This window comes from Rhodnius prolixus, unplaced genomic scaffold (assembly GCF_049639745.1).
Source record: "Rhodnius prolixus isolate KJV_2025 unplaced genomic scaffold, Rpr scaffold_1, whole genome shotgun sequence".
In the NCBI taxonomy this organism is placed as follows: Eukaryota; Metazoa; Arthropoda; class Insecta; order Hemiptera; family Reduviidae; genus Rhodnius; species Rhodnius prolixus.
Window position 1 is genome coordinate 53,080,051 of NW_027411581.1, and position 19,225 is coordinate 53,099,275.

At 38.1% G+C, this 19,225-nt stretch overlaps 1 protein-coding gene across 4 annotated transcripts in view; it reads left to right on the top strand.

Moving 5' to 3' along the window:
- The window catches only part of Shab (potassium voltage-gated channel shaker cognate b), a 103,967-nt gene that overhangs the window by 48,902 nt on the left and 35,840 nt on the right, over nucleotides 1–19,225 (top strand). For all 4 annotated transcript variants that reach the window (XM_074119185.1, XM_074119167.1, XM_074119177.1 and 1 more), the window contains one exon: nucleotides 12,089–12,402. In XM_074119185.1, the coding sequence (XP_073975286.1) occupies nucleotides 12,089–12,402 (314 nt within the window). The remainder of the gene's footprint in view (nucleotides 1–12,088; nucleotides 12,403–19,225) is intronic.

Here is a 19,225-nt window from a genome sequence, read left to right on the forward strand (position 1 = left end):
ATGTGGCATTTCCAGTCGACTGTTTTTTTTCAAAAGCTTGTGGTGGTGCACACTAAGACCTTAAAAAAAATAAAAATTCCACTCGATCACAGTGCCTCCTGTATCAAGTGAGAAAGAACAACTAAAAGTATTAAAACTATTTTCGTTTTAAGTTTAAATGGAAATTAGCTTGAATTGAAGAGTCTAGACTAGAATAAATTGGCATGAGGAAGGCGAAGGAAAACCAGAGCGGAAGCTCTCACTTCATCATTCAAAAGGTGGAAATTAGTTTTCTAGGAAATTACTTTTCCACTTTGTGAGAGTTTCACACAGACAGTGGGGTCGCTGCTTTTCCTCTTCGACCCAACTTCTTTAAGATATTGTTCTTTCTTTCTTTCTCGTTTTTTATTTCTACACTCTCCCTTTTTTTCTTGCTCGTTAGTTATTGAGTTCGTGAAGATATATATAACTATCGCCTCCTAGATCTTGGCTAGCTTTCTAGGATAATAACTTTTTGCCCTGAAAAACAAAATCTAGCACATTCATTTTGAAAGTATTTTTCCTATTGACACATTGCTTAAGAAAGAACGTCAATAACAGTGACTAAATTAGGGGGGGGTCTGAGGTTCTGTCAAATTAGGCTACTTCCTAAAATGGTAGAAATAACCTGGCAAGAACTTAAATTTTTTTAGAAATTATAGAACACTTAATTTAAGAATAGGTTTCCTTTGCTGTTCTAAAAATTGATAAAATCGATTACATCGTTTTATTGAATCAGTAATTAGAAGGAGAAAATAAACGCCAAAAAATGGTAAATTGAAATCGTGATGCATTTCTACTAAAATGAGATAGACGCATCTGTGAAGTGTTTCTTTTAAAACCGAGGCTTCCTCACTTCTGAAGATCTACTCTTCCGGAAGTGAAAGGAAAGTATAGGAATGAAGGATAGTCTTTTTTATTTCCAAGGATAGTAAGGATTAAATATATTGTAGAACATCCCCAAAAAATTGTCAAAACTGTAAAAAATTGATGTAATAAAAAGTCGAATGAGTATCTCAGGATTTTATTTTGTAAACAAGAATTAATAAAACAATGGTGCAGAATAATAAAATAAACTAACTAACGCTGTGAGAAAATAAAACAAATTTCAAAAAGTAAATCCGCGAAATAAAAGCTATGTTAGAATAAAAGAAGCTTAGGCATTTATAAAATTTTACATCCTGGGTAATAAAACTAAGAAGTCTGCTTATTTTGTAAATAATATTTACAATTTGTTCTATGTAAATAAAGTTTACAATTGTTCTATGTACATAATGTTTACAATCTAGAACTGAAAATATTTATATTTTTCCTCATTTAATATTTGTATGCGTGAACCACAAAAAAAATCTTTTTACAACTCCCTAACGAGAACGAACCATAACGGTGGAAATAACCTACAACTTTTGCTGTAATAAACGACCAACTGCTGGGAGTTATAGCAAACATTTTTACACTATAATCAGAAAGTTGGAGAAACAAAATCAATAGGAAAAATCAAATTAGGTTAGAAGGAAAGTTTTGTAGGTCTTTTCAAAACAGTTTTCACAATGAAGTATTTATTTGATACTGTTGTTACCTTATAGTAACTTTCCTGTTTTACTATTTTTATTATTATTTTTACTATTATTATTTACTATTTTTATTTAAACCTTTATTGTTTTGCTATTTTTTCTGAACCATTTTGTTATATCGAGGAAGCAATTTCGGAAGATTTTTTTTGCTTCTTTAGGAATTCAAATTGGGGAAAAGCACTACTTAGACTGCTCAAAAGTTTAGTGTTGTTTTGGACAATTTCATGTTAGTAAAAGCAATGTTCAGTTTTTTGGTTGCAGAAATTTCGAACAGGAGGTTTTGATTAGTAGATAGTTGGCGTATCGATTGGCCTACAAATCAAGTAATCAAAGCCAATACTTTATTTATCGACCATTTTGGTACAGTTTGGAATTCGTTGTGCCAAGTTCACTTAAGTTCAATGGGTTAAAGAATATTGGAAATTGGGTAAAACTCGAAAAAAAAGTGTGTTTCTCAAGGTTTAAACAATCGGCAAGTTTGGGTTTATATTTGTGCTACAAAATCTATCCATTATTGAATCGAATTGTCACAATGACGAAAAGTGGATCCTTCACGATAGTAGGAAATGTTCAGCCCTTAGAAAAGCTGTTTATTGAACTGGCGACATTACTGAATAGTTATTTTAGTTTTCAGCAATTTCGAAATTGGTTTCATCGAGTGGGCGTATAAACACAAAACTTATAAACATCTAAAACAAACATTAAGCAATGCTATTCATTGTAATATCACACTAAATAATAATACAAATATTCAAGTCGGGTACATATGTATAAATTAAGGTTATGAAATTGTCATTAGGTACTTTATACATTTCTGTGGTCCGATTCATTTCGACAATTGTTTTACCGGTTTGTGGCTGGCATTTGTTTGTCCATCTTAGAAATGCATGCACAACACACAGTACAGTATATTTACTATGTTCTCCCTTAATGTTGACCCTAATCCAGCACTAACTTGTGCCCTTAATACAATTGTAACGACAAAATAGCTGAACTCTCCCTAATATACCGGTGCTTTAAGGGCACGCAAAGTATGACTTAAGATATTAACCAAAGCAATTTAATGCATTTACATTTTACATTTTTCATATTCAGCAACATTTTTTTTACATTTTATAATAAATTAGTGGTAACATTGTAACAAAGAAAGTAAAAAAATTAAAAACTATACGATTAGACCACTGGCACTAACTACTTTTTCTTTTCGCATTAAATATTCAAATTTCCTTCCAACTTAAATTGTTTTCTAAAAATAAAAACTTTATGAAACTGAGAATTGTAGCAACAAAAATCTCTTCTATATTATCCATTTAATACACATGACTAAAATGGTGCAATTGTTGGAAGTGTAACATCATAGCTCCCAAAATCCATCTTAAACCAATATTCCCTGAAAAAAATTTAAAACCTTAAAATATTTCAAACATTCTCAAAAAAGCCGTTCGTCAATTCTTCATTACCAGACTGAATCCTCCATTATTTGTCCAGTTCTGTTTGTCGTTACAGTTCTTTCTTGTTCAGCAGTTTAATAATTAAACAATAATTATAAAAATATTATTCACCTATTGGTAGTACATCGTTGAGCCCCGCCTGATGAAATAGGCGATTACTTTTCCTTAATAAGGTTATATAGAACTAATTTTACTGCTCTTAAACTATTCCGTGATTTTATAGATATTAATGAAATTTGAATTATCAGTTATCTTGAAATTAATAAATGTGAGATGTTTCGGAAAATTATTCCCTATAAATATCTTACATCTTTTCCCCTTAATATTTATGGGCAAACGACCATAATTTTCTGGTAGAACGTTTCAAATAAAAGTTGCTGGCCTATATTAGTAAAATGGTTCTCTAAGTTTAAAGAAAATCGTTCCTTTTTTCGAGAAAAAAAAAAAAAAAAAAACGAAAAAGTTTTTTATAAAATTAGTAAATTTCAGATGTCCGTCTGATTTTGGCCCATATCTTCATGTAGCTTAATTCGAATCTGGAATCTCCATATGAGAATAGTTTTATTTTTTACAATTAAAGAAATAAGAGTTTCGTAGAAAGTAGATTTAACCTTGAAATTCTGTGTTGGAACCCCAACTTCACCTTGCTGCATAATTGAACAGCTACATAATTTTTGTAAATAGAAAAAAAATAATTTTTATATGTACATATGATTGTTTATCAAAGAAAAATAAAAAAGGAAAAGAGGCAAATAGCCCATTTTAAAAAGTCTTTCTCAAGACTCTGGAATGGCAGTGTGGTTCTTTGGACGGTGCAGAGATAGCGACGCAGTCGCGACGCCAGGGCGCAGCACGGTCGACTTCGCTATAAAAAGGGCAGAATCGGCCGTGTCTGCATCAGTCCAAGATAATTTTTCAACGGGAAAACATCCACAATAGCTACCTTAGCTGGAAGATTGCTGACTGGGCCTTACTCTCAACCTGGATCTCTGTACCGGCCAAAGGACCTCACTGTCCGGACCAGAACAAAAAATCGATCACTTAACCCCTGTATTGTGAAGAAAGAAGAAAGAAGGAAGTGCAGCACACGAGACGCCTTGGTTTACCAGCTACGAAGGCGAGCCGAACGCCAGCGCTGCCGCAGTGCGAGACAAGAGCGAGGACCAAGCCCAGCACACGAGCCGCTGCAGTTCGCCAGCTACGGAGGCAAGCCAAATCACCAGCGCTGCCACAGTGTGAGTTACGAGCGAGGACCAGGCCAATTGGTACCGGGGTTTATCGGGGTGCTGGCCACACTGCCGGGGCTCCCAAAGCCGGTTGACTGGTATTAGCGAACGGCCCTTTTCAGGGCCTCTCACATCACTTTTGCTGTGGCCTCGCGCTGGGAGCAAGCCATTCTCGGAGCGGCGCAGTCACTTCAACCAACAGTGTGAACGGCCCTTTTCAGGGCCACCCAACTGTACGGCTACCCCGCTGGGGAGCGCCATAGGCGAGTCAAGCGCCGACACATTTTTTTGTGAACGGTCCTTTTCAGGGCCATCCAGTCACTTGTACCTGCGAGCGGTGAGAAGAAGAGCTTGTATACTGGACTTCATCCCTCGGCCGCATTAGTATACAACAATTGGTGACCCCGACGTGATGACTGAAGCGAGGGACGCACCGCTCGAGCCTGCACCGGACACAGAGGCTGTAAGCCTCGTGAAGTTACCCCAGTTCTGGGAGGAAAATCCAGCATTATGGTTTCTACAAATCGAAGCTCTATTTGGGGCCTACAAGATCAAGAGCGAGGCTGGACGATTTCAAGCCCTGGTTGGTCAGCTACCATATCAGGTGCTTACACAAATAGCCGGCTCAGTGCAGTCACCTGGTCCAGTGCCTTACACGTCAACGAAGGAAAAACTGATCGCTATCTACAGTCAAAGCCAGGAGAGAAGGATACTAAGGCTTCTGGAACAAACACAGCTTGGCGACATGACTCCTTCACAGCTGTTGCGACAAATGCAAAACCAAGCGGGTACAGCGATGTCGGACGGCGTCTTACGTACCGTTTGGCTGCGAGCACTACCGCAGAGAGTGAGAGGGATTCTAGCCGCTATTGAACAGGACGACCTAGACAAGTTGGCCACTGTGGCAGACAAGGTAATGGAGGTAGACTCCAATACCTCTGTTCACGCTGTGAGGGATACTGACGGCGACAGACTTGCTCGACTGGAGAAGCAACTGCAAGATTTGCATGAGCAATTTTCTTCATTGGCCACTACCATTCAGCGCAGCAACCGTGGAAGAAGTAGGTCCCGTAACCGTGACCAAGGAGCTCCCAAGGATGGGTATTGCTACTACCACCACAAGTTCGGGGAGAAGGCCACCAAGTGCAAGAAACCTTGCAAATGGGGGACCACCAGCCAGCCGTCAACAAATGGGACGCGGTAGACGGGAAGGCGGAAGCCGCTACCGCTAATAAATTCCGCCGTCTCTTCGTCACTGACATAAAAACAGGGACAAGATACCTGGTGGACACTGGCGCGGCGATATCCATCATCCCCAACTGTAACAAGGCCAGGGAACGAGACTCAGGATTCAGCCTGTATGCGGCTAACGGCACTCCAATCCCAACTTATGGAGAGCAAAGGAAGAGCTTGGATCTTGGCTTACGCCGACTGTTCGTGTGGGATTTCATCGTGGCCAACGTCACGCAGCACATACTTGGGGCAGACTTTCTCGCCGGAAGCAATCTGGTGGTTGATTTGGCCCAGCGCTGTCTAATAGACCGGACCACAGGACTCGCAACTATAGGGTCCATTGAAGTCGTGGAGCTACTAGAGCTATCTACTGTACCACCGCACGTACCATTTAGGGAGTTGCTGCTACAGTTCCCTACTTTAACGAAGGTTGGCTCACATAAGGTACGACAAAACAACGGGATATTTCATCACATTGAAACTACAGGGCCTCCCGTATGCAGCAGGGCGCGCAGATTGCCGCCAGGCAAGTATCAAGCTGTCAAGGAGGAGTTCCAGCAAATGATGAACGACGGTATTTGTCGGCCATCCAAGAGCCCATGGGCCAGCCCACTGCATGTGGTTGAGAAGAAGGATGGAACATTGCGGCCTTGCGGCGACTACCGCCTGCTGAATAGCAAGACCGTACCAGACCGATACAATGTGCCTAACTTGCACGACTTCACGATTCAGTTATACGGCACTAAGATTTACTCGGCTCTGGATATAAACAAGGCGTACCATCATATACCAGTGGCGGAAGAAGACATTCCGAAGACAGCTATAATCACACCGTTTGGCCTATTCGAGTTCGTCAAGATGACGTTCGGTCTAAGAAACGCAGCCCAGACCTTTCAACGATGCATGGACCACCTTTTTAGGGACCTACCATTCGTGTTCGTCTACGTGGACGATATACTCATTGCGTCCAAGGACGAGCGAGAACACGAGGCGCACCTAAAAGTAGTGTTCCAGCGGCTGAGTGAGCGAGGGCTGACGCTAAGGACTGATAAATGTGTACTGGGACAACCGACAGTCAGCTTCTTGGGGTACACCGTGTCACCAGACGGGATCTGCCCACTCCAGGAGAAGGTGAAAGCTATTCGGGAACTACCAAAACCAGCCACCATCTATGATCTAAGGAGATTTCTTGGGATGGTAAACTTCTACAGGAAGTGCCTTCCCAACGCAGCCACCACCCAGAGAGAGCTCAACAAATATCTCCACCACGCTAAACGCAGGGATAAGACGCCTATAGTATGGTCGAGGGAAGCAGAAGCGGCTTACGAGAAGACCAAGGAGGACCTTGCGAATGCAGCATGCATAGCACATCCTTCACCGGACTCTCAGCTATCAGTAGCTTGTGACGCCAGCAACATCGGCATGGGAGCAGTGCTACAGCAACAGGAAGAGGGCACACTACAGCCGCTAGGGTTCTTCTCTAAAGCGTTCAACAAGGCGCAACAAAACTACAGCACCTACGACCGAGAGCTTCTGGCAGTGTATGAGGCAATACGCTACTTCAGACCCATGATTGAGGGCAGGCACATCCTAATATACACCGACCACAAGCCACTAACCTACGCAATGCTACAGAGCAATAAGACCTTGTGTCCCAGGAGATTACGGCACTTGAACTACATCTCTCAATTCTCCACGGATATACGCTACCAGCGGGGAGAGGACAACACCGTGGCTGATGCTTTATCGAGGATTGCGGAGGTAACTGTACTGAACAACTTTCAGAACCTAGCTGAAGCTCAGAAACGGGACGAAGAAATCGATACCCAAGAGAAAAGGGAGACTCTTCGCCTCCAGCTAGTTCCGGTACCTGGTGCAGAGTGCAGTCTTTTCTGCGAGACCACAAAGGGAACACCCAGGCCATACGTACCAGGGGAATTAAGGAAGCCAATCTACGAGAATCTGCACAGCCTTAGCCATCCAGGGATCAGAGCATCAAGGAAGCTGGTGACCGCTAGATTCTTCTGGCCAAACATGGAAAAGGACGTAGCATATTGGGCAAAACACTGCATACCCTGTCAACGGGCCAAGGTCAACCGACACACCTCGACATCGCTTGGGTCCTTCATGCCGTCCAAGAAATTTGAACACGTTCACCTAGACTTAGTCGGACCACTCCCACCATCAGACGGGAAAGAATATCTCCTGACAATGGTCGACCGAGCGACCGGGTGGCCGGAAGCGATACCTCTGACTAGCATCACCGCTACCGCTGTGGCAGAGGCCTTCTATCGCCACTGGATAGCTCGATATGGAGTACCAGTCCGCCTAACAACTGATAGAGGAAGGCAATTCGAGTCGACGCTGTTCAACCAGCTAGCGCAACTTCTAGGGATCACGCATCTCAGGACAACGGCTTACCATCCACAAAGCAACGGAATGGTAGAACGATGGCACCGTTCCCTGAAGAGCGCACTTCGGACGAGGCTAGAAGAGGCCAGCAAATGGACAAAGACCTTGCCTACGGTCCTGCTAGGACTAAGGTCGGCTTTAAGGAGAACCACCGGGGTAAGCGCAGCAGAGGCAGTGTTGGGACAGCCACTACGTTTGCCCGGAGAAATATTCATGCCTCCTCGAACTCAAGAACCCACAGACGCCAGTTTACAACTGTTACGGCAGGAATGGGCACGAACCATCAGTCCAACGCAAACGAAATGTTTTGTCAGCCCGGACCTGGAAAAGTGCACACACGTATTCTTACGAGAAGAGGTTCACAAGCGGTCACTGACGCCACCTTATTCAGGACCGTACCTAGTGCGGAAACGGGATGACAAAACGGCTACAGTGCAACTACCCGGCAGGGAAGACCGAGTTTCGTTGGACCGCCTCAAGCCAGCCTACCTACTGGAGGAGAGCCAACAGGATGCACCAAAACCTCCGGAGCCTTCTACCGCCAACGATGAAGGAAGCGAGCATCGGTCAACTGTACCGGCCAAAGGACCTCACTGTCCGGACCAGAACAAAAAATCGATCACTTAACCCCTGTATTGTGAAGAAAGAAGAAAGAAGGAAGTGCAGCACACGAGATCCAGGTTGAGAGTAAGGCCCAGTCAGCAATCTTCCAGCTAAGGTAGCTATTGTGGATGTTTTCCCGTTGAAAAATTATCTTGGACTGATGCAGACACGGCCGATTCTGCCCTTTTTATAGCGAAGTCGACCGTGCTGCGCCCTGGCGTCGCGACTGCGTCGCTATCTCTGCACCGTCCAAAGAACCACACTGCCATTCCAGAGTCTTGAGAAAGACTTTTTAAAATGGGCTATTTGCCTCTTTTCCTTTTTTATTTTTCTTTGATAAGCAATCATATGTACATATAAAAATTATTTTTTTTCTATTTACAAAAATTATGTAGCTGTTCAATTATGCAGCAAGGTGAAGTTGGGGTTCCAACATCCTGTTTTTTTTTTTTTGCTTTACTCCCTAATTATGCGTCCCTTAAAAGAAAGCTATGTATGAATAAGTTTTTTTTTTTTATAATAAACGTTCGTATTGAATTTTTTCAGATAAAATTTTAGATGAAAGTTTTCAAAAAACAGAAATACCTTTTCAGCAAATTAGTTATTTTTGGTTGCACGATTTTGGCCATATCTTAATAGTTGTATCTCTTAACCTAAACCGAATGTGAATTCTTACACTGTGATCAGGTGAACAGTGAATATCATGTGATTACTAAAAGGAATCATTTTAACCGGTAAACTAGATAGATCTGTTGGCAGCATGACGTGACCATGTACAATATTAAATATCATAATTACATGCAACACGGTATGGTATAGTTTCATGTTAATTAAAATGAACTAAGGTATGTGTAAAATAGAGTAACGAGAGAGGATAGCCCTTGCATACTTATTTAACTAGGCCAGTATAATTATTCCAGACTTGACTTTTTGCATGAAATTAAACTAAATGAGAAAATCATGTAAAAAAAAGAATTACACCCTGTAATAATTCAGTTTAATTAAAAATTTAATTGTCTTTCAACGTTGAATTTAATCAGAAACTGGAATTTTAGAATGTTTTCATTAATTTCGGTTTACTGAAGATCGAGCGTTTTTAATCGTTTTCTTCTTTAGGGCGTCAATTGAAATGGTGGAACCAGAATCGATATAAAAGAAAAAAGGGAATAGAAACCAAGGATCGAAAAAAGCGTCCAACTTTTTTTTTTAAATCATTTTAAAAGTTTTTAATGAACTTTCCTCGATAAAAGTTTTTCTATCACTTTTATGAACAAAGTTTATCATCAAAAAGTTTAATGTCACTCTGAGCTTTTTAGTAATAAGAATTAGAGTATGAGTTTAAAAAGTTTCAATATTGCTCTTGATGGTGATTTAAAAAGTTAGGGATAAAGATTGGCGGCTGAGTTCGAACCTAGAATCTTCGATTGATAATAGTTTTAGCTTTCATAATAGGAAAATATTAACGATGTACGAGGAATTAACGTTACAACTTGTCTTTTGCCTTTCTTATAAACTTTTTATGAATAAGTTTTAGAATAATCGTTTGAATTTTTTATAAATAAAGTGCAAAGGCACGAAAGTTATGGAATGACAGTCTACCTTCCTTCGAAGTCTACCTACTTAATTGTAAATTTACTGATCGCTTTGTGAAATTTTCAATGTATTTACTAAAACATTTCGCTAACAATTTTCGCTAAACTCGGAGCGCTAATTGTTTATTTAATTAACAACCTCTCTTTTTTTATTTACTTCAAACAAATTATACTTTCTTATCGCTGATGGGCCCATGATAAACCTTCATTTTAGTGAAGACAGAGAAATTCATCTTTTTGGAGAAGTATCTCTATCCTTCAAGTTTTACCCAGAGATCCTGCTCCAGACTTTTAGTCTATAAACAGACAGGATTGGAGGTATGCTCTAACTAGAGATTGGAGTAAAAAATTCCTTGGGTCGCAGTGACTTAGGCTGACAGGGCTGTCTCGTATTTAACTCTATCTGAATCTAATCTAATCTGAACGTAAGTGCCATTTCTAGAATAGAGAATTCTGTTTAAAACGCACACAACAGATGGGTTTGCGCAGTTTTTGAAGGACTGCAAACTGTTCCATATATTAAAATAGTAATCTTTGGTCTTCTGGGTTACAAACAACTTTAACAACATGCACTTGTATTTCATCATTTATTTTCGGGTGAGAAGGATTAATCCAAAACTCCCCATCTCTGGGTGTGCTTACTAATTTAAAGTGGAAATTATAAGGTTACTATGATTTAATATAGTTTTGATGATGACAAACTCACTGAATTTAGTTGCACAAAAGAATGCTTAGTCAGTTGAATCAAAAGCGAGAAAGAATTTTAAGTCGTAATGTTGTTGAAAACTGCATTTGCAAAGAAAACAGCAGCAGCAAAAACATAGAACAATGTAAACAATAAAAGCCTGCAATAATGTTAAAAGTAATAAACAATTTGTAAACACAGATGACGTATGCAAAAAGTAAATTACCGTCTGTAAAGAGAGAAAGAAAAGGAAGGCAAAGACCTTCCAAGGAAAGAACACAGTGATGTGAAGAAAATAAACTCTCAATACGCGAAGAATGGCAGCCAGCCAAAGTGGTTTACTCGGCCTCCGTCATTCGAACGTCGTCATAACTACTGTTATCTCTCCTCAGTGGTACGGATCCACAGCTAACTTTTTCCAGTGTGTTTATCGCGTCATAAAATTATCATTTTTCCGTGTCTTTTCTTTCTTGCCTCTTTTCAAATTGAATAAAATTAAATGTGATTAGAAAAATTATTCAACTTTTTATTCAATGCTGGTTTTCTTAGAAATTAAGTTAAACAAAAGCCGTCTGCTTCATCAGAGTAGATATTAAAAGTGCAGTCTTTTCCAGCCTGTCTCAGTACTATCTGGGACCATTCCCTAAACTGATGCCGTAAATCATATTCCAGACTGTTGATTTTGAATAGATGCAGAGTAAGCTTAAGGATAGAATTCAAGACGAGAGGCCGATTTGATCTGATTAGATCTTATTGTGGAATCTGGGGCACATAATGATGAAAGGAATATTGGAGGCTGTGTCTTGTTCAAAATCCAAGTTCCTGCAAGGTATAGTTTAATACTCTGCAAGGTTGATGATAAGATCTCAGTCTTTTGGCAGTGGGCAACAGGTTCCTGCTCCTGATCATTGGGTTCAACAGACCCATTACGTTCTTCAGCTTCCTGATTCTTCTCGGGACTAACTTAGAGGATCCATTCTTTTCACTATTTAAACAACTCTTTTGTTTTTACTTCTAAATTTTCCCTTTGAAGTTGACAAGCGTTTCGAATCGTCAAAATTCTACTTCAGCGAACTTGTCTATAACTTTCTTAGCATATAATCAGCATGATCTCCATCTTCTGAAAGGATATCATGATCATTCACAAATAATGTATTAGAAAGACACAAATTATCTAAAATATTAAATCCATTTTACCATACTTCGTCAACCATATATTGAGAGTAAAGTTATAAAATTAACTAAAGTATTTATTTACATGACTAATATGTTTGGGCTTTTCTTTCTGTTGCAGACGGGCGTGGACGGGAGGATGGGTGAGGTGGGGGCGGTAAGATGCCGCTCTATGAGCTCGCTCCCTCCCGAGCCCTTTATGATTATGCGCTCAAAAGCGCTCAACCGGCGAGTCATCATCAATGTTGGCGGAGTGAAACATGAGGTATTATGGAGGACTTTGGAAAGACTGCCACATACTAGACTGGGACGCCTGAGAGACTGTAATACACACGAGGCGATCACCGAACTCTGTGATGATTATTCATTAATTGACAACGAGTATTTCTTTGATAGGCATCCAAAATCGTTTTCATCTATACTTAATTTCTATAGGTAAAATAAAGTAGCTATATTTCACTGTGTATGTCCCGTTGATCAAAGTACTCTTTCTAATCTTTTGATTACCATTTCTTACTTTTTACATTAATAATCACTAAACAGTTCTGTACAAACAGAAACTAATGTGCAGTACACACCATAAATTTATACATCAACAAGTGACAACTACATACCACCTGTGATGATTGGAATTCCATGTTCAGAAACGAAGAAAATAGACACAGAATACCAAATAAAAAACAGTTTTTGCTTAAATCTGTCATTCAAAAAAGTGACTTTGAATAAAATATTTCCAAATCAGCAAAATTAAATTCAACAGATTCAAGGAAAAACTTAAATTCCCATTCATACATTTATCTTCTTGTTTTGTTGTGCATTTCTACGCTTTAACAAGATTTCCAGGGTCTGTGTGGAAAACAAAAAAAAAATGCTTCAAATTTGAGACATCCATTTTTGTTTTTGTTGAAAAATAAATCGCACTCATCTAATGTAAAGTGTTTCTAACAAAAGAATTCACAAATCCACTTCTCCATTATAGCAAAGTTTGTGTGAAAACGTTTTAAATGGCGGTGATGTATAGTATATAAATATATAACTGATAACTGATTTGGCACGCCATAACTGCCACAGAAGCTAAATTTAGCTGCATTGTTTACAGTCTACTACAAAGTCGGTGCTAAAAATATAGATTTCTAGTTTTGCCAGCTTCTCTCTCCACTGTGATGTAGAACACAGGAATTTATCTCAGTTAGATAAATTGGCAATTATTTCTGAATTGATTTAACCAAAAATCTGTAATGAACTTTTCTCACGACTTTGGTTAAAGTTATTGTGGTGCCGGAGTCAATTGCGATAAATTTCCCGTCGAATTGGGTAGTGGAGAACCGGAAGAATGTTGCATAGTTTTCCAAGAGATGAGAGTAACGGGTCATCTTTTCTAGTAAAGATCTGTTACAGACAAGAGTAGTATCGATATTAGGGTACGTTCACAACGGAGCTGTGAGCATAGATGATAGCGGAGATGATAGCAGTGATGCATCAGCGCTTATAGAATAACCTAGTACATTCTTATGTGAGCGTGCACAACGAAGCTTCGACTAGTGACTCATACTCGCTGGTATAAACGAGCATAGATGATAGAATTGAATTTTTCATTTTTCTGCTAGCTGAACTCCAGTATCGGAGCTTCAAAATGGAGGTAGAAAAATTAATTAGTGCTGTCTTTACTCATTATTTTTGGTTATTATTTTATTATTTACTTTTAAACAATATTTTGTTTTTTAAATCGTGCTTACATTTATTTTTATGTGTATTTATTTGTTTTTCCTCAATATAACCTTACCTCAGAGTTATCACTAGTTTTTCTTCTATAGTTATAGGATTTCCATGACAATTTTTCCTACTTTTTCTTAATTTTGACCTTATTTTTTCTAAAATTTAGTCAAATGTGGTTGGACCCATCCTCACATATTCAAAAAAACGATCCGGATAATTTCTAAGTTCCTTATATAAATAGTGAAATTCACCCAAAGTACTTCGTTTTTTTATTTATGGTATGTACATGATATTTTCTACATCTTTTTTTTTTTAAATATACCATTTGGTTGCTGGTGAACATAAAAACTCTTCTTCACTACTCGACATGTTGCATGTATCACAGCTCCGTTGTGCACACTAATCAGCGATTATATTTTACTCTATCAGTTATCATCTCTGCTATCATCTATACTCACAGCTCCGTTGTAAACGTACCCTTAGCTGAGGCCCTGCATGAGTGAAGTATTATCTGCAGATCACGCCGTAAATGATTTTCTTTCTCTTCATCGCCAGTGAAGTTTGGCAACAAAATGCTACAAACATTTCTGGGCTAGTTGAAAGAAATGCAGGAGATAATAGATTTCTCGTTTTTCATTTAAATTGTATATCAATTCAAATTGTCAATTTTTAAGTTGTCAATAAAATAAAAATAAATAAATTTTGCTGAAGAAAGGAAAAAGAAATCGAAGAATAAGAAACCTATAATGTCACGACTCACTTATCCTGATTGTTTTGCGGAACGAAGCAAAGATATTGCCTGAATTAGAGAATATTTGTGGGATTCAAAGGCAGAATAGCTCTAGGATGTTGGGCAGTTAGTTATGACGGAAAACTGGCAGTAGTGCAAGCACTAAGTGCCGAAGTAAGAACTGAAAGAAGATTTGCGTTGTTAATTGACTATTCAGCGAATTAGATCCCCGGTTCAAGAAATAGATGATCTAGTGAAGACAGAAAGCTTTCAGTCCATGAATAATACGAATAATGACTCTGCAATGAATGAAAATGAAGCAGGGCTTTATCCTGTGAGCGAATTGAGCCCGACTAATTAAGGAATTATGAGTCTTACTCATGATGAGGGCAGCCAGCTGAAGATGAAATGGAAGCGCGATTAGCTCAAACTGATTGCACCAAAACATAATGGGATTTAATTTTCGATGAAATGCCATAATTCTTTTAGATCTTTGCCGTTCAATTATGGGCCGATCACTTCCTAAGAAGCACTTTAAATATGGTAGCAGATTAACCGAACTGCTCGCTTTAAAACTGGGCAAAGAGTCAGCAGGTTCCCTGCTCTGCCCTGACTGTCGTTTGATGAAGATAAAGGCTACCATTTTTAATTTTTTCACATTTTAATTGAACTTCCGAAAAAAACAAATTGCTGCAAGTCCAAATTAATCTGCAAAGAAAGGTGATCAAATTGCAGTTGTGAAATGAGGCAGATTGTTGTATGAAAATGTAATGATCATTATAAAGAGAGTTGGTTAATTAAGCTGAGTCCCACTCAGCTTAAACTTGCGATTTCACTCAAACCCAACTCTCAGAATCGCCAATTCTCTAAAATACATTTTTGTCATGCTCATATAGATAGAACAGTCGGACCTTAGCAAAGTCTCGGTTCAAATATGAAGTAATCTTAAGAATACTCGGATATATATATATTATATTATATATATATACAGAAGCTATACTTAGATTCACCAGAAATAGATCACTCTTAGTTTTATCGCCCCCGATTCTCTAAGTATAAACTAAACTACATTACCCTAGCGAACATCTATTACAAATACATTCCTACATGTATCAATAAAAAAAAAAATATTACGATCTATAAAGAAAAATTATTGGAAATAATGTATTCCCTGCCTGGTCACACTACATCATATTTATGTTTGGATAAAGAACATGAAACAGATAAAGCTGTATTTGCAACTTTATGATTTACTTCTTGACTGCCTTCACTTTTACGATGGTTGCAAAAATATCGCGGGATAGACAAAATTGTACTTATTAAAAATTAAGATGTAAAAACCCACTCGAATTTTCTCCCTCTATAGTTCTCTAGATGTTCTTGAATATTTCCTAAACGTTATTTGGCCTTTATATCTGGTTCATTTAATACAAGTTATTTTAAGGGAAGCGTAAGTTCTTAAACACTTTCTTAGAAGCAATTTTTTATTTTTATTTATTTATTTATTTTGGATAGGGGCGGTCCCCGAGCGCTAGCTCATACCCAAGCAATTTTTTATAACGGAAGCGAAAGAATTTCAGAAAAAATTGTAAGGTTCATATAATTAAAAAGAAATGTGCTCTTTTATGCGATTCGTACATCCGGCCAAGCTATTTTTCATGGGGCAAAAACAAATAATTTCTTGAAACAGCATCCAAAGAATGCCTCACTCCTCACGCTGTATCCCTTAAAATGAGTAGTTCTTGGAAAGAAATTTAAACCAAAGGTGTAGCTCTTTATATAAATATATCCAAGCTTCCCTGCGGAATGTGTAAATATTATGAGTCACTCCCATATAGTTGGAGTCATAAGGGATTCATCTTGTTTCAACTATTATTTTATTTTAAAAGTATTGAATGCATTCATTTAGCCGGAACTAGAATGGACATTAAAGCAGGTTTCAAACAGTTCAATGGGGACAAATCACAGTTAATAACAATAAAATAGGCAGGCTTAAGCCTTTTGAACTCACCTTAGCTGTTTGGTCTAATAACACGCTCAAGCATTGACTTTCAATTCCTTCAGTTTAGGATTTCCATCTCCCTGTAAACATTCCTGGCCGTAGGATGAGCACGCTTTTAGATGATTACTGACTTTGGATCATGCCATGTCCAAGAAAGAAACAGTCCACTCCTCAGCTGCTTTTACACTCTGTTGTTGGGCTTTATTGATGATCATATCATTCCACACTTTAACGGACAACTGCAGCTGTTTCAAGTGAATGTGGTAGTCTACTAAGATCAAACAATGACCTTCGATGATTTGTTGGTGTAGAAAGTAAGCAGAAACTCAGTGCACTCAGAAACCATTCACAGGCTATAGATTGCGGAACTCCATGACTGTAGCGCCAACCTAAAGATGGAGATCTTGAGGTGGTGCTCCAAATCCTGGTGGGTAACCAGAAATAGTTTCTATTGGTGTTAATAATCACTTGGAAGCCCTTCTTCCAAGTTTCAGCACCATAAAACTCAAAATGAGTTAGTTTCTAAGCTGTACAAAGGAATAAGAGCAGAGTTTTTTTTACTCCTTCTTATGATTGAAGACTTGAAAAATACTGATTAAGAAACTGAAGCCAAAACAACAGTACACTTTAACTTCCAAGATGCGTTTAGTTTAAATAAAAGTGCATTATTGATGTCATGGTTTTGGATATATCCGCCCCCTCTGCTTTAGGCGTTAAAGCCATAAGTATACATTGAAAATTCGTTTCTACCTTTAATGTAACTGAAACCAAACCAAGTTATTAAGAAGTTATTAGAAGAAAGTTGCAATATTTTGTCCAAGCTTCGTGGTTGTATCGTGATTTAGTCGAATCATTTCGTGAATTATCAAATATCCGTTCGCAACAAGCCATAGTTCATCGCATAAAAAAGGATGAGGTATTTCTTGGGAAAAACTGATTTTAAGTTACGTGACTTTAGAAAACATAGGCTAATGCGAGTACATACTTGGATACCAGTGTATCATGAAACTTGAAACGATGAAATGCTCAGTTTTCGACCCAGTCCTAATCTAAATTCCCGCATGATCATTGGGTATAGGAAGGTAAAATAGTGCGAACCTCTGTGCATGGAGGAAGAAATGAAACAATTTTGTTCTGAGGCTACCAATTTAACTTCTTCTGAATTTCATAAAAATTCTAAATTCACGGAAAAATGTTGAGAGTTATCTAATTGACAGGCGTTTCGGAGTTAACAGATTGAAAATAATAATAAAAATAATAATTATTATTTGAAAATAATTGTTTTCACGAGCTCTTCTACCATAATTGTATTTTATAACTTTATTAATAAACTCCAAAAGATAATCGAACTTTATTTTTAAAGATAACATAAATATTACAACAAAAAGATAAGGAACGGTGAAGTAATTACTCTGAATCGATTGAGTGTATCGATTAGTTTATATACACACCCCTATAGGCGCTATATTGCGCTGATAAGGTGAATAAATTTCACCAGCAGAATCACGGCAGGTTAATAGCTCTAGTAGATAACATGTTCCCTAGATAAAACGTGATAATTTATTGCTTGCATCAATGCAAAATTCAAGCATAGTTGCTGTGGATGTGCTGAAGCTATGAGCTACATTTGGAAAGTACTAAAGCTTTATCGATTTATCAATTTATGCCTTCGGTACTTTCGTTGTAGCAAAACTACTAATTATGAATTGTATATAATTGTTTGATATAATTCCACACAGAAACGAATCATCCAATGGGATTGCAATATTTCAAAGGTTTTCTTCCAATCAGATGAGTATTAACTGTAATAATGAATGTTTTTGCACATTTTTACACCTGTAGAAACTGCCGATCTATGTCATGATTTCTTCCATAAAAAGTGACATTTTGAATATGAAATGTCAGACTCAATTGATGCAAGAACAGATCTAGATGTTAGGCATACCTAGAAGAGTGCTGGCTCATAGTAAACCCTCACGCTGAATGCTATTGGGTCTTAAATTGACTATTTTTTCAGGCGGAGCTTGATGTCTAACAACTAGAAGTCATGCTTTGTTATTAAAATTTACTTATAAAAATTGCTACACCCTGAACTCAGTTTACAATCGAACACCCACACTTACAAGTCCCAACTTATAACATACAACACAATAGTTATAAAAAAGGTTTGACCCTCAAAAATAAGGAAAAGAAACATGAAAGGCAATCAGAGGTTAATTAGGTAGGTAGTTCTTTCATCAAGAACTCAGCCAAAAAATAGAAATAGTCAATCGATACTTTTTATTATTGTCATTTTGTCATTAATGTATAAATAAAAAATTCTCTCCACGAAAGTATTAGAACGGAGAAAAAAAAAGATAATTCGTAGGAATCAAAATCGATATATCGAAGTTAATGTTATATTGAGTATGTGCAGAGGTCGTTAGACCTAACCTAACTATTAAGTATAACTATTTTTGAACTAGTTTCCCATTAGAAATTAATGTGTATTTTGAAGATTGCTTACGTTTTCTTAGTATCTTCATTTTAAACTATGTTTCTGAAATATAGATTTCGAAAAAGCTTTGCTGTGTAGTTGCTAAACATTTGGAAAGGAATGTGCTTCCACATCAGTAGCTGCCATGATCAGGAGGTGTAAGTGGTAATTCGAAAAGTACCCTGTTAGAGTTACAAAGAGTTAGAGTTATGCCTATGCTGCCATCCCAATTCAACAGCTCAAACTCTTTCCTCATCATCCCATCCTAATAATCCCCCACGATGTTTAAAACGACGTTGTCCTCGTGATCTCCTAACCTAGCATCTTTTTTCTC